The sequence below is a fragment of the Rhinatrema bivittatum genome, chromosome 9, assembly GCF_901001135.1.
Source record: "Rhinatrema bivittatum chromosome 9, aRhiBiv1.1, whole genome shotgun sequence".
Taxonomy (NCBI): Eukaryota; Metazoa; Chordata; class Amphibia; order Gymnophiona; family Rhinatrematidae; genus Rhinatrema; species Rhinatrema bivittatum.
In genome coordinates this window covers 41,371,209-41,384,346 of record NC_042623.1, presented here as the reverse complement: position 1 = coordinate 41,384,346, position 13,138 = coordinate 41,371,209, and the positions used below count along the sequence as shown (strand labels likewise).

Here is a 13,138-nt window from a genome sequence, read left to right as displayed (position 1 = left end):
ACTGTAATCCTGGATTTTAAAGAATTTCTTAATGACCTGTTTGAGTGTATGAAGTGGGACATCCCGATCCTGGAAACCCCCCCTACTTTCCATACAGGAGTGGGGCACAGTTGCTGATCCATGAGGTTCTTTTGGCAACATAACTAGTCGCAGGTGGCTGCATAGTTGGACACTAAGACCACCATAGGAATGAAGCATTAGGATGCCAGCAAAACAGTCCAGTCAACCCTCGTTACCTTTCCCCATCCAACCCCCAGCTCCTCTAAAGGGACCTGCAAGGAATTGCAATGATTCATAGGAATCAGGGATCTAGTCCAAGCAACGAACCTGCCAGGGAATGCACCCTGAAGGCTTCCTCAAGAAGGGAATCCCAAGGGTAAGCCAAAATGGGAGAGGGCCCATAAAGGCCTACCCCTTCCCCATTGGGGGGGGGGGGAACCCAATGATACTGCTCCAGTATCCACCTCAAAAGCAAAGTGAATAGGAGCACATTCTCTGCAAAGATATCCTAGTGCATTGGCAACTGCAATGCAAAAACATGTGATGTCTTCCAAGAGGAAAAACACTCACCAGAAATGGTTTTGCTCTGTGCCTAATCTGCGACCTGGAACTCAATGCCTTGCACCCATGAGCTGCACTCTGTTGTGCCATTGATGGCGCGTACATGCTTGACATTGCAGAGGACATGGGTATAACTCCATGCTATGGCCAGGCCACAAAACTGCTGGCATCAGTGGCTGCATACTACAAAAACAAACCAGCGAAAAGTGTGTGATGGCGCCCTTCCTATTGGTGCCATATAGCACCTTATGGTGCCAAATATATGAAGGTGCCACCACCACATGAATGGCATCGATAGCATCCGTGGTCATGATGGTAACAATACCATCCATGGTGTCCTGTGGCATTTTGCGGGGTCAACAGCATTGACAGTGTCCAGCAGAGCCCATAGCGCTCGGAGAAATAAACAACACTGCTGGTTTCAACTGTGGTTGCAGCACTCCCACTATCTTAACAACGCTATATGGAGTCAGCAGCACACACACACACACACACACACACACACACACACACACAAACACTCAACACTGTCAACAGCACTTCTGGCACCCCAATGGAGTCATCCTATGTCGCTTGGAAGAACATTTTGATAGTGTTGCCTCTATGGCACCCACAGTACTCAGTGGTGCCCTCTGTGTCCCACCACAGCCATCATATGCATGGCATCAGTGGTGCCTGAAGTGTCAACGGTGCCCCTGGCACCCAACTGTGTCAACGGTGCCCATGGTGCTTGGTGGCACTGCTTGCCTCCATGGCATCAATGGCGCCCATGGCACCAAGAGCGCCAGATAGTGTCAACGACACCCATGGCACTCAACAGCGTTGAACTGTGTCCAACAGTGTACACGGTGCTCAACAATGTCGATAGCACCTGAAGGCACCATGGACCAGCAACTGAAGGCACTTGACAGTATCCCAGGCACTCAATGGCATACCCTGAGGTAACAATCACACAATTAAGCCCTTAAAACCCAACGTATTCCAGAACCCTCACACACTGTAAACACACATCAAAAGAAGGGGGTGTCACTGGTCAAAATTAATTCACAGTAAAGTTATAGCCACGTATGCAGTGCCACTCATGCTCCAGGTGAGAGGTCCATTTACTTTATTTTTACAACTCATTTTAAACACCCCAGCATCAATGGTGCCCCCATGGCGCAAGACAACACTCATAGAGCCTGATGTCACCCGTGATGCTCGATTGTGTCGATAGTGCCCCTGGTACTCAGTGGAATCTACAGTACCCATTTCAACCACATTGATGGCATTTGATCATCTGAAGTTTGGACACATGGTTTTATTTCATACCCACCCTCCACCCCCATCATGACATCGGACACTGGGCACACTCACTATCATCCTTTTGCTCCTTTTTCAGAACTGTATAATGTCACAAGTGAGGAGAGGGGGGATATGTAGATTACATTAACACAATGGTGACCATATCTGGTCCTTGAGAGCTGCAAGCCAGTCTGGTTTTTAGGATATTCACAATGAAGATGCATGAGATATCTGCATGTACTGCCTCATAGATAACCTGAAAACCAGGCATGTTTGCAGCCCTCAAGGACAAGAATTGCCTACCAAGAGAAAAGGAGGCAGATAAATATTCTATGGTCAAATACAGGATTATATAAATTATACTTACCAAGTTACATGAAATTCAATAGGAATGTCATTTTTTTCTAGGCACTGCCCCTCTCCCCTCAAATATCTCCATACATACTTTCTGGCACAACTTTGAGCTTTACAGAATTGAGGTCTTAGCCTGCATGAAGACACAGCAAAAATGTTTAGCTACCATAAAAAGTCCTCTACTTACAATGTCTCAATACTTTTACCAGAAGTGACCTCAGCACTACTAAATTATAGCTCCAGACATCTCACACTAGAAATTTAGTGGGTTTTTTTTGCAGATGTTGTTAGATCCCGTATTTTTGGAAAAGCTCTTGCACTAAACAGGAGCATGTGTAATTTATGTAGCACTGGGACAAGTTTTCAAAGAGATTTAAGCCGGGTAACAAAGTAGCTAGCCAGCTAGATAGCCCTGATTGAGAATGGTTTCCCTCAGACCACATAAAAGCATGCACAAGTTGTCACAATGCGCGGCCTTCGGAGGCATCCCCAGCAGGGTGTTTAGATCAGAAGAGTAAACGCAAGTACATTCGGACTTTCAAACGTAAGCACAGCGTTTTGCAACCCATACCTCTGTCCACAAAAGTAGGAGCTGCAAAGTGTAGGCGATAGGAAACTACCTGCACTGTTTTCTTCTGAAAATTGGCTTGGAATGCAGGCTGCTGAAAGTGACCCTCTCTACGGACATTATTAAAGCTCTTCAAAAACGGTACACGTCAACCCAGCCAGTGGAAAATTGCTAGAGTAAAATGCTACATAAGCGTACAGCCCATTAGACCATAACATTATACACCAAATGAAGCAACATCAGTAGTAAGTCCTGTGCTTTCAGCCAAGCGGCTGGGAGCCAGCTGCCCTCTAATCCCCCCAGGGTCCATCAGGAAGCTGTTAAAGGGTGTGTGATTCTCCAGAAGACTTTCTGCAGAGGGTTGCAACAATGCTGCCAGGCAAAACTTGCTATTTTAGTGCACACCAGGCACGGGATGACAGAATATACAACTCTATTCAATATCCCTCTCCGCTTGTGATGAGAAATCAAAAATATATAAATGTCTTCCCAAAATCCCGTGCTCTCATCAACCAAAAATATTCTAAATAAACTATCTTTTTAATTTTGATGTCATTTAAAAAATATATATATTGGAGAAAGAGGTAAGTTTCATATTTCTAGTGCATGCCTCCACGGCCTTGCGCCTGTTCGTATGATATAATCATTAACTTGCCTCCTTCCCCCTTTTTTTTGTGTGTTATATTATTTATCGTGTGAAAAATATTTTTTGAATATAACAATTTTTATCAAACACTTTTGTTATAAAAATCATGCTCTCCACTATGCATAGATAAGATATTGTCACTTATGTTTTTTCTTTCAATTTTTGTAAAGCGACTAAATGCTTATATCCCTATGCTCGTGGAAAGTTGTATTTCAATACATGCTGTTTATACGCCCTCTGTCTTAATCAACCCTAAAAAGGATTTCATGAACGCCAAGTTCTTAATATTAGACTGCCATTGCTTCGATATAACTACTAACGACTTATCTCCCGACACAGCTGCGTTTCGTTCTTCCTTCGTCAGGGGAGTGTGTCCATTCCTATTTTCATTTATTCCTCTGTTAATCCGTTAATCCATCATGGCTCTCTATTCCAGTTGTCCGTTCTCTCTCTCAGGCTTACAAGCTCCGCCGCCGCCACTCGGAGCTTGTAAGCCTGAGAGAGAGAACGGACAACTGGAATAGAGAGCCATGATGGATTAACGGATTAACAGAGGAATAAATGAAAATAGGAATGGACACACTCCCCTGACGAAGGAAGAACGAAACGCAGCTGTGTCGGGAGATAAGTCGTTAGTAGTTATATCGAAGCAATGGCAGTCTAATATTAAGAACTTGGCGTTCATGAAATCCTTTTTAGGGTTGATTAAGACAGAGGGCGTATAAACAGCATGTATTGAAATACAACTTTCCACGAGCATAGGGATATAAGCATTTAGTCGCTTTACAAAAATTGAAAGAAAAAACATAAGTGACAATATCTTATCTATGCATAGTGGAGAGCATGATTTTTATAACAAAAGTGTTTGATAAAAATTGTTATATTCAAAAAATATTTTTCACACGATAAATAATATAACACACAAAAAAAAGGGGGAAGGAGGCAAGTTAATGATTATATCATACGAACAGGCGCAAGGCCGTGGAGGCATGCACTAGAAATATGAAACTTACCTCTTTCTCCAATATATATATTTTTTAAATGACATCAAAATTAAAAAGATAGTTTATTTAGAATATTTTTGGTTGATGAGAGCACGGGATTTTGGGAAGACAAGAATATACAACTCAACATTACATTCTCTTTCAAAGCTTACAGCGCTAAAACGCAATGCCCTATAAAACTCTGCGTAGCTGATGGCTGACTAGTCTAAGCTTAAGTACCTCCAAGCACGCAGCGTGAAGGGTAGCGGGTGAGTTTGTGCTGCGGCAGAGCTGACGCAGCCTCGTGGGCGAACCCAGGAGGTCTACACCGGCAGCTGTCAGGTGCGCCCTGTAGCAGGACAGTCTGGAGCTTCTCCTTTACCAGCCACCTCCTCGCAGCTTGAGCCTATGAGTTCTGGAGGCCGTCAGGACCTCAGACAGGTCCCTAGGGCAGTGAAGGTAGCTAAAATTCAAAGGCACTCTGGGGTCAGGGCAGGCAGCAGACTAACAGGACCAGGAACAGGCCAAGGTCAGGACAGTCAGCTAGAAAGGGAGCAGGCAATTGGGGTCAGGTCCAAGCAAGAGGTCAAGATCTGGAGAGTCGGGCCAAGGGAAGACACACACGGAAGAGACTGGACAAGACGGGCAGGACAGGACAAGGAAGGCTGGATAAGACAAGACTGGACAAAGCAAGGCTGGAGGGCAAGGCACAGGACGCAGGAATCAGGGGCGCTGATAACACGCACTGTAAAAGCAAGAGACTCATTGCTAAGGCATTTGATGCTCCTCCAGACGAGCCTTAAATAGCAGGATGCCAAGGACATCATCCGAGGGCGCCACGGCCAAGTTCCCGCTACGGGCCCTATAAATGAAGAACTGCCGGGCACGCACCTAAGGGAAGCTGGGAGGAGAAGTGGTCAGTGGCATCCTGAGGCCTGGAAGTTGGCAGTGTCCCTGCCGCAAAACGTTGTCACCGACGTTGGAGGTAAGATGGCTCACAGGGCCATCCTGCGAGCTGCAGTGTGTCTCACACACATCTTAAATAGGAAACAACTACTTCACTGCTTTTTTTTAATGTTATGATGGTAAAATGCCACAGGGAAGTCTGTCATATTAAGAAAGGAGAGAGCATAGGTTGCTGAATGCAGAAAATGTTCCTCTCTCCCACAGAATACCCATTCATTAATACATCAAACCACGATTACATTCTAGTTACCAGTGTGCTTGCTGATAGTTCTTTCCCTCTAACCTTAGTTGCCCGCACTGTGTGTAGTTCCTTCTCTCAAGCTCCCCATTAGAGCTGTCTTTCTATTGTTTTTTTGTTTTCCCTCCTCCCCCGACCCTGTTTATTGTATTTGTTACAATGTAAACCGATATGATGTGTATTTTAATGTCGGTATAAAAAATAAAGCTGTTAAATAAATAAATAAAATTATGTACAAATGCAAAATTAAGAGACCAGCCATATAGTTCAGGAGATCTGAGCAAGTCCCCGTCCAGCTGGCATTCTGCTAGATCCTGGAGCTGGAGTAAGATGGCTGCTGCTCTTGCTGCAGTGACCCCTGCTGGCTGAAGGAGTGGCACTACGGGACAGTCTTGACGGACAGTGAGGATTCCTACGTGTCACCCTGGCATGCCATCTAGGCTGGGTGAGGTTTAAAGAGGGGGAAACGAGACCCAAAAAAAAAAAAAAGGTGAAATTAAAATATAGGAAAAATACTGCATTATTTTGTGCTCCTCTTAATGATTCTGTTCCACTTTTCTGAGAAATTTCAAGTATTAGGAAGCTTACATTCTGAAAGGTGAACTATCATACTGTTATAACGGAATGATGGGTTTTCCTACATTCCAGCAAGCCATTAGCTACATGACTATTTGATCCATCACTGGTGGGAGAGCTTAGTAGGGTATTCTTCAAAATGTGAATTGATTATCTACACATGGGACCATGGGCAATCAAACGTAAAGAAAAAAAAATGAAATTTCTCCTTTAAATGATCCAAGGAAAATATTTCGGGACAGATCTCTAGTCTTCCTTCAGTGCCAGTGAGTCAGATATGCTCCTGCCTCAAGATCTGCTTGCAACCTTGGTTAATCTCTCAGACTCCCCCAGCAGAAGGATGAAGGTATTTAGGCTAACTGGTACCCATTAGGATAAAAACACATCACAAAGATTTATCCCATTAGTTGAAGGCTCTGTGGCAGAGACAAAGCTGACAGCTGAGGTTAGCTGTATTTATCAATTTGCACACACGTATTTTTATTTGGTTCACAGTGGCCGAGCCAAAGAAACAAATCAATGTTTTCAAAAAACACTTCGGTCAGGAAAGCCAGAACTATTACAGTAAATTGGCAATTGGAGGCAATTTAAAATGCAGTTAATGATTTGATAAATAATTTACAAGTTTTAGGGAATAAGAAAGGTAAGGCAATGGACTACGCAAGAGTGAAGCTAAGCAGGCTAAAAGTAGATAGAGTACACTTTGGAAAGCAAGCAGAGCCGCAGGGGTGATGGCAGCCAGCATCTCTGCTGAACGTCGCTTGAAAAGGCTGCGACGTTTATCCGTCCAGACAACAACCACCAAAGCTGCCGGCAGGAAATAAAATGGGCAGAGTATATACAGGCGAAGGTTTCCTTCTGGTGCCATCTTGTGGCAAATATAGTGCATCACTTAGAGGCCGGTGTGCTAAACCTGACTGAGCCCTTACTAAGAGCGGGTCAGGTTAAAAAGAAAAAAACGTACTCCGATAAAACCAGGCAAAACAGCACGTACGCCTGTACACCGACTCCCCAGGACTCCTCTGCTCCCGCGCTGCGGATAAACGTTATCTGTGCTGGCCTCTCACTGCCTATTTATTGGTGCTGGCCATCCGAACAAATGAATCAGAGGCGGGAGGGAGGAGAATTAGTCAGATGGGCACTTCCTCCTTGGCCTTCACCTAGTGCCTGCTGTCTGCCTCATGTCCAGCACAGGATGGAGGAAAGAGGTGGTCGGGCTGAGAAGGTGAGGAAATTCCTAGGACTCAGAAATCTTGGGTGCTCTCCTGGAGACCCAGGTTCGTGTCTTTGCACCTACACAGTCTCTGCCTCAAATCCAAAGAATTCTCTGGGACGGTCAATGCAGTTCATTTCACTAGATTTCTTGTAGGCTGCAATATCTTTGGCTCAGACTAACATCAGAATAATCCACAGACAGTGCAGTACATGAGCTTTATGAGACCATATAAATCGCCTTCTTCAGACCAGTATCGTTTCCCCACACAGCTCTAGATCCATCCCGTCTCTAATGCCCATCTCCGCATATGACGACAGCCCCAGTCCTTGGCACTGCATTGTAATGACTTATACCGCAGGAGATACACAGCCAGAAAGTCAGACAGACTTCTATTTCAACTCCTAATTAAAAAAAAAAAAATCTTAATCTCATCTCTGGGCATCAATGACAAGAATAAACTAAAACCCAACAAAGCACAATTAATTAGGTGACAGGCTAGGGTAATTTCCAAATTCTCCACTTTGGTGCAAAGTCTGCAGGAATTTTGTACCCATACACTTTGCACCAAATTTCAAACGGGAAAAAGACCTCGTCCTTTCCTTTGCAAAGCTTGCCATGCGTACAAATTACCTGCAGGCTTTTGCATGAGTAGATTCTGCAAGGAAAATAACCTTGTGTAGACTTGAGATCACTTTCTGATGCCGTCCAAAGCACTGCCCTGGGACTGCCTCTTCTAAATGGGCTAAATGTAAGCAGGTTGTAGGGAGTCTACAGACTTTTAGTCGTGGTGAGGGAGAGCAATCTTCAGGCAACCAGTTGATGTAGGTAGATTGCTATTTGCCCATATAAATGGCTTTAATGCTTGACCTGCCCAACATTCAGAGTGGCAGGATGCTGGATCCTTTTAAATGTAGGGCCAGCAACCATGACCGAATCATCAGATATTCTTTTTTGCCTCTCATTTGGGCTGCACCAAGCATGGTATGTAGGTTGCGTGTTTTATATTCATTTGTTTTGCTTCGTGTCATGACAAGTTGCCAAGATCTGAGAAGAACATTGGAAAAAAAGAAAATAAATAAATCAGGATTTTTTACACTTAAATGGCCTTTGAGGGTGTGTATATATGAGAGAGAGAGAGAAAACGGATAACAGACAAGACTTAAGGCTGGATAAAGCAGAGTTGCTCACCTAAAATAGGTGTTCTCACAGGACAGCAGGATGTTAGTCCTCGCATATGGGTGACATCATCAGGATGGAGCCCAATCACGGAACACTTTTGTCAAAGTTTCTAGAACTTTAACTGGCACCTACTGGTCATGCCCAGCATGGCACTAACCCTGCATCCAGCAGGGGTCCCCCTTCAGTCTCGTGTATAGTAAGAAGTACGTGCGAAAAAATAAAATAACAAATCGCAAGTGAACCCAACTCCACGGGGTGGCGGGCGGGTTTCGTGAGGACTAACATCCTGCTGTCCTGTGAGAACACCTATTACAGGTAAGCCACTCTGCTTTCTCACAGGACAAGCAGGATGGTAATCCTCACATATGGATGAGAAGCAAGCTGAGGATGTCCGAGCAATGCACCAAATGCACCCAAAGACGTGCAACAGGCACAACAACAGGGGTGAATTTGGGTAGGAGGGCATCATGAAAACCCCGAACGGGTCGCTAGTAGGATGTTGGGTAGTTAAGTGACTGGGGCTGGTATCTGTGTCAGTGCCGATGGAGGTTGGAAGCCCTGAAGTGCCTTACCTATGGCCTCTTGGATCATCTGATCCAATTTCTCACGGAAGCCTGGGGCATGTAACCCCAGCTCCGCAGTGGGAGGAAACAGTGGCATAGCCGGAGGGTCCACCGGTAAAAATGGAGTCGCAGCTCCCTGCACTGATGAAGGTGGGGGAACGCCTCGGTGACCCAGTTGCAGAGGAGGATGGGGCCTTCTCTGGATGGGATTTCTTTGTCGGTGGTTCTGTTGATGCCGAGGGCTTGCCTGGATCATCGGACAGCCTTTCGATGCTGGTGTCGACGCTTTTCACAATGTTCTCCTCGGTCCTTCTCCTGAGGCGATGAGAAATAAGTCAACACCTTTGGAGTAGTCTATGCTGGTCGGGCAGCACCGGTTTCCTGCTGCTGGCGAGAGGTCGATGGCACCGGCTCAGACGAAGTCGAAGCGGTCGATGGAGTCGGGGATTTTGAATGAAAAAGAAACTCCGTCTTCTCTAAGTGGGCCTTACGGCCCTTCGGCATCATTTGGTACAAATTAGGATGTCATGGTCGGACCCCAAACACAATACACAAACTCTATGCAGGTCTGTGATGGACATTGTCCGAGGACAATCGGGGCATCAATGAAAACCCAGACACCATGGCTTCGACAAAAATTTAGCCGCGGTGCGGTTGATGGCCGGTAGGCCCTGAAGGGAAAACTTGACGGGAATTGACCGCAAACGAGGGTAAAGCCTTACCTTTCGACCGTGGTGTACAGATATCGATAGGGGGACCCCTATGGGGTACCGTAGAAGTTTTTGAAAATTTTGAAAGAAGTTCTGTGAGGAAAATTCCTGTCAGGAATCTCTAGAGAGCTCCTTAACCCACGTGGCTACTGCTGCGCGGAAAAAAAAAGAGACTGAAGGGGGACCCTCTGCTGGATGCAGGGTTAGTGCCATGCTGGGCATGCCCAGTAGGTGCCAGTCAAAGTTCTAGAAACTTTGACAAAAGTGTTCCATGTTTGGGCTCCATCCTGATGATGTCACCCATATGTGATGACTACCATCCTGCTTGTCCTGTGAGAAGGGTAGTTTAATGACATTGATCCCTTACAGCAAAAAGCAAGGCAAGACAACAAAACCAGGGCATGAACACAAATGTAAGACTAGATATCAAGAACTCGCTGCAGGACAGGAACAAGACTCAGGATCAGGGAGCCAGCCCCAGATGGAATGGATACTCAGCCCACTAAAGGTCGAGCCAATCAGAACATAGCTGATACCGTCAAACGAGAACTGGCAATGCCAGACAAGCACAAGACCAGAATAAAAAGCCCCAAGAACCCACCGTGCCATCTACAGAGGTGAATTCACCATAGGATCCTGTCAGTAAGAGACACTGCAATGATCACAGCTGTGCTAGTGCAGAACAGTTCTTCTGGGACTCCTCACACTACAACGTTTTCACTATATATTCTGCAGTTTCACAGAATTTCTTTTTTTTCCTTCTTCTCTATGAAGGATTTCTCCTTGCCATAAAATCTTTTCATCTGCATTTTCTAAGTACATTTATTAACAATAATCACTTCCTTAGTTTTTGCCAGTTAATAACTCTAAAGATTCAAGAATCAGCACGGCAAAGAACTTCACCCACTTTGCAAATGAGCTCCTCAGCAACAAAAAAGGCCATTCCTGGCCCGGGCTTGCATCAGATCTCTTGGCTCTGCCAGATGTGGGCTGGCTGAGCTTTGCTAGTTACAGAATACCAAGTTAATCATTTACTCATTTTATTGTAACTCAGCTGACACGCTCTAGATTATCCAGTAGCTTTTACAAAGTATTTTTATTCTGATTTTCAATCTTCACAAAAATTAATCTGTGGACCATACATCCCCAGGAAGGGAAAACTTCCAAAATGAGTCATTTGTAGTCAGATGTAATGGGAGGGTCCAGAGATGGACTTGCATAGATGGAGAATAAGGCAGCATGTCTGGTGAGAACCTCGTGTCGCTGGCAAACGTGAGGACTCAGAACAGAGTCGATGATTTCAGTCTGCTAAACACAAGCCAGAAGTCTCAAGAGATTTCTGTGTATGTAGCTCTAAAACACTGTGTTCTGTGGATTGGTTACATAAGTACCTGGGTTTTTTTTCCCCCAGTCCAAATCCAAGATTACATATACAATTACACAAAAGAAAAACCAACAACTGAAAAAGCATAACAAACGTTTCACAATGATCTATCATTGCAGCTTCACAGTTCCTACATATACAAAAAGACAGCCATTTCTTGCCAAAGAACCTTACCACGCCTGACCATGGAGAAGACACACTTTGGATATACAGATCTTTAAAAATCCCTTTCTGTAATTTCTGGCAGAGACTCCTACTATACACAGATCAGAGAGAAGACCCTGCAAACCCCTCTGCTGTGAAAGCAGACCACCCCATACCAAATCTGTCAAGAAACCTGGAACCGTATGATAAGGCAGAACACAACTATCAGTGACATTCAGAGAACAGCTTGGTAAATAAATGTGTCTTCATATTTACTCATTTGAAACTGGCCAACATGAAATAAAATGATAAAACCTTCAAAAGAAGAAAGCTTCGCTTCTTGCTTACACTTTGCTCCAATGCCTGAATATCCACATTTCCATGAATTGTTCCCAAACACACCACTTTGCCTCCTTTGGCTCGGACGTGGATGTTGTGACTCTGAAATATATAATAAAAGAAGCCATGTGATGATGCTTTAATAAAACCATCAGCATCGGTTTAGAACACAACCAAGTGGGCATGTTCCCTCGAGTCCCCTACATGCTCAAAACAATTCTGATGGGCCAGTGCTGCCCATGGGTGGGAAATAAAACAGCTAGAAATGTGCCAAAAAGGACATTTATATGCAGAGAGCCACGTCTGTTTCTCCCAGGCAACATTTCCTTACTTCATTCTCTTTTTATTAATGATATATTATGTCCTTAGCTGACAGATCTGCCCCATCAACAAACGTGTGACACTCAATGCTCTATTCTATTCCATTGAAATACTCACACTACAAGTAGTACAGTTTGCCTTAGAACTATTAAACCTCTATTAAGTCCTTATTTTAAACTGGTTTATGCCTCTGCCCTGAAAATCCTGGCTGGTCTGAATGATTACCATGTCACAAATGACATACATCCTACATGAACCAATAAGATGTCAATGTGTAAACGGATTGAATGGTTGACCAAATAAAGGTTTATATGCAACATAGATTAAGAAAATGTACAGAATATCCGTGTATCTTATTTCAAAATAATGGAGAACATTAATTTTGTGCCAGCAGCAGTAAAGGAGTCAGTGGTGTCAGCAAGACTCTATGCCGACACTCCTGGTCGATTCCTCCTACAATAAAAAGGTTCGTTCCTAGTAAGCTAATGTCCAATCCGAAGAGGCAAAACTGTTCCAAAACGGCAAGATCACACAAATAAATGCACATGTCCAGGAAGTGCTCACAGGCAAACCACAACATTCCTCAAAAACCTAGCATCTGCCCCATGGATAGCAATATGAACAAAGCTGTGATAGATCTAAGGGGTTATTTTTAAAAGTTAAGCCATCTCTGGGCATATTATCAGAACATTACTTTAGTTTCCAAAATAAGAGAGGGACACTCTACTGTTCAGTATTGAACAGGCTGCTTGTTTTTCTTACTCATCTTTTCCAACTGTTGAACTTTTCCCCCAAGTAATCCATGGCCCCTCCCATCTCTCCCTGTAAGCAGTGCAAACATTTTATTCACCGCTTAGTACGATGAACTCAATTCAAGCAGTTTATAAGTACTTTTAATATAATTATTTATTAAAATCATTTATAAACCACCTGCCTGACCAATGCAAGTCACCCAAGGCAATGTGCATTAAAAAAATAAAACCAAACTATACAAACAGACAAATTAAAACATTTAAAATACTAATGCCATACTCTAAGAACTTACAGTACCTCAACCTCTACCCACTAAACCTTATACAATACCTCAGTGTCCCCCCAGAGCTCTT

At 44.2% G+C, this 13,138-nt stretch overlaps 1 protein-coding gene across 3 annotated transcripts in view; it reads right to left on the bottom strand.

Annotated features, from left to right (window-relative positions):
• FAM185A (family with sequence similarity 185 member A) overlaps positions 1-13,138 on the bottom strand; it is a 136,499-nt gene that overhangs the window by 106,071 nt on the left and 17,290 nt on the right. For all 3 annotated transcript variants that reach the window (XM_029617032.1, XM_029617033.1, XM_029617034.1), the window contains exon 3: positions 11,721-11,813. In XM_029617032.1, the coding sequence (XP_029472892.1) occupies positions 11,721-11,813 (93 nt within the window). The remainder of the gene's footprint in view (positions 1-11,720; positions 11,814-13,138) is intronic.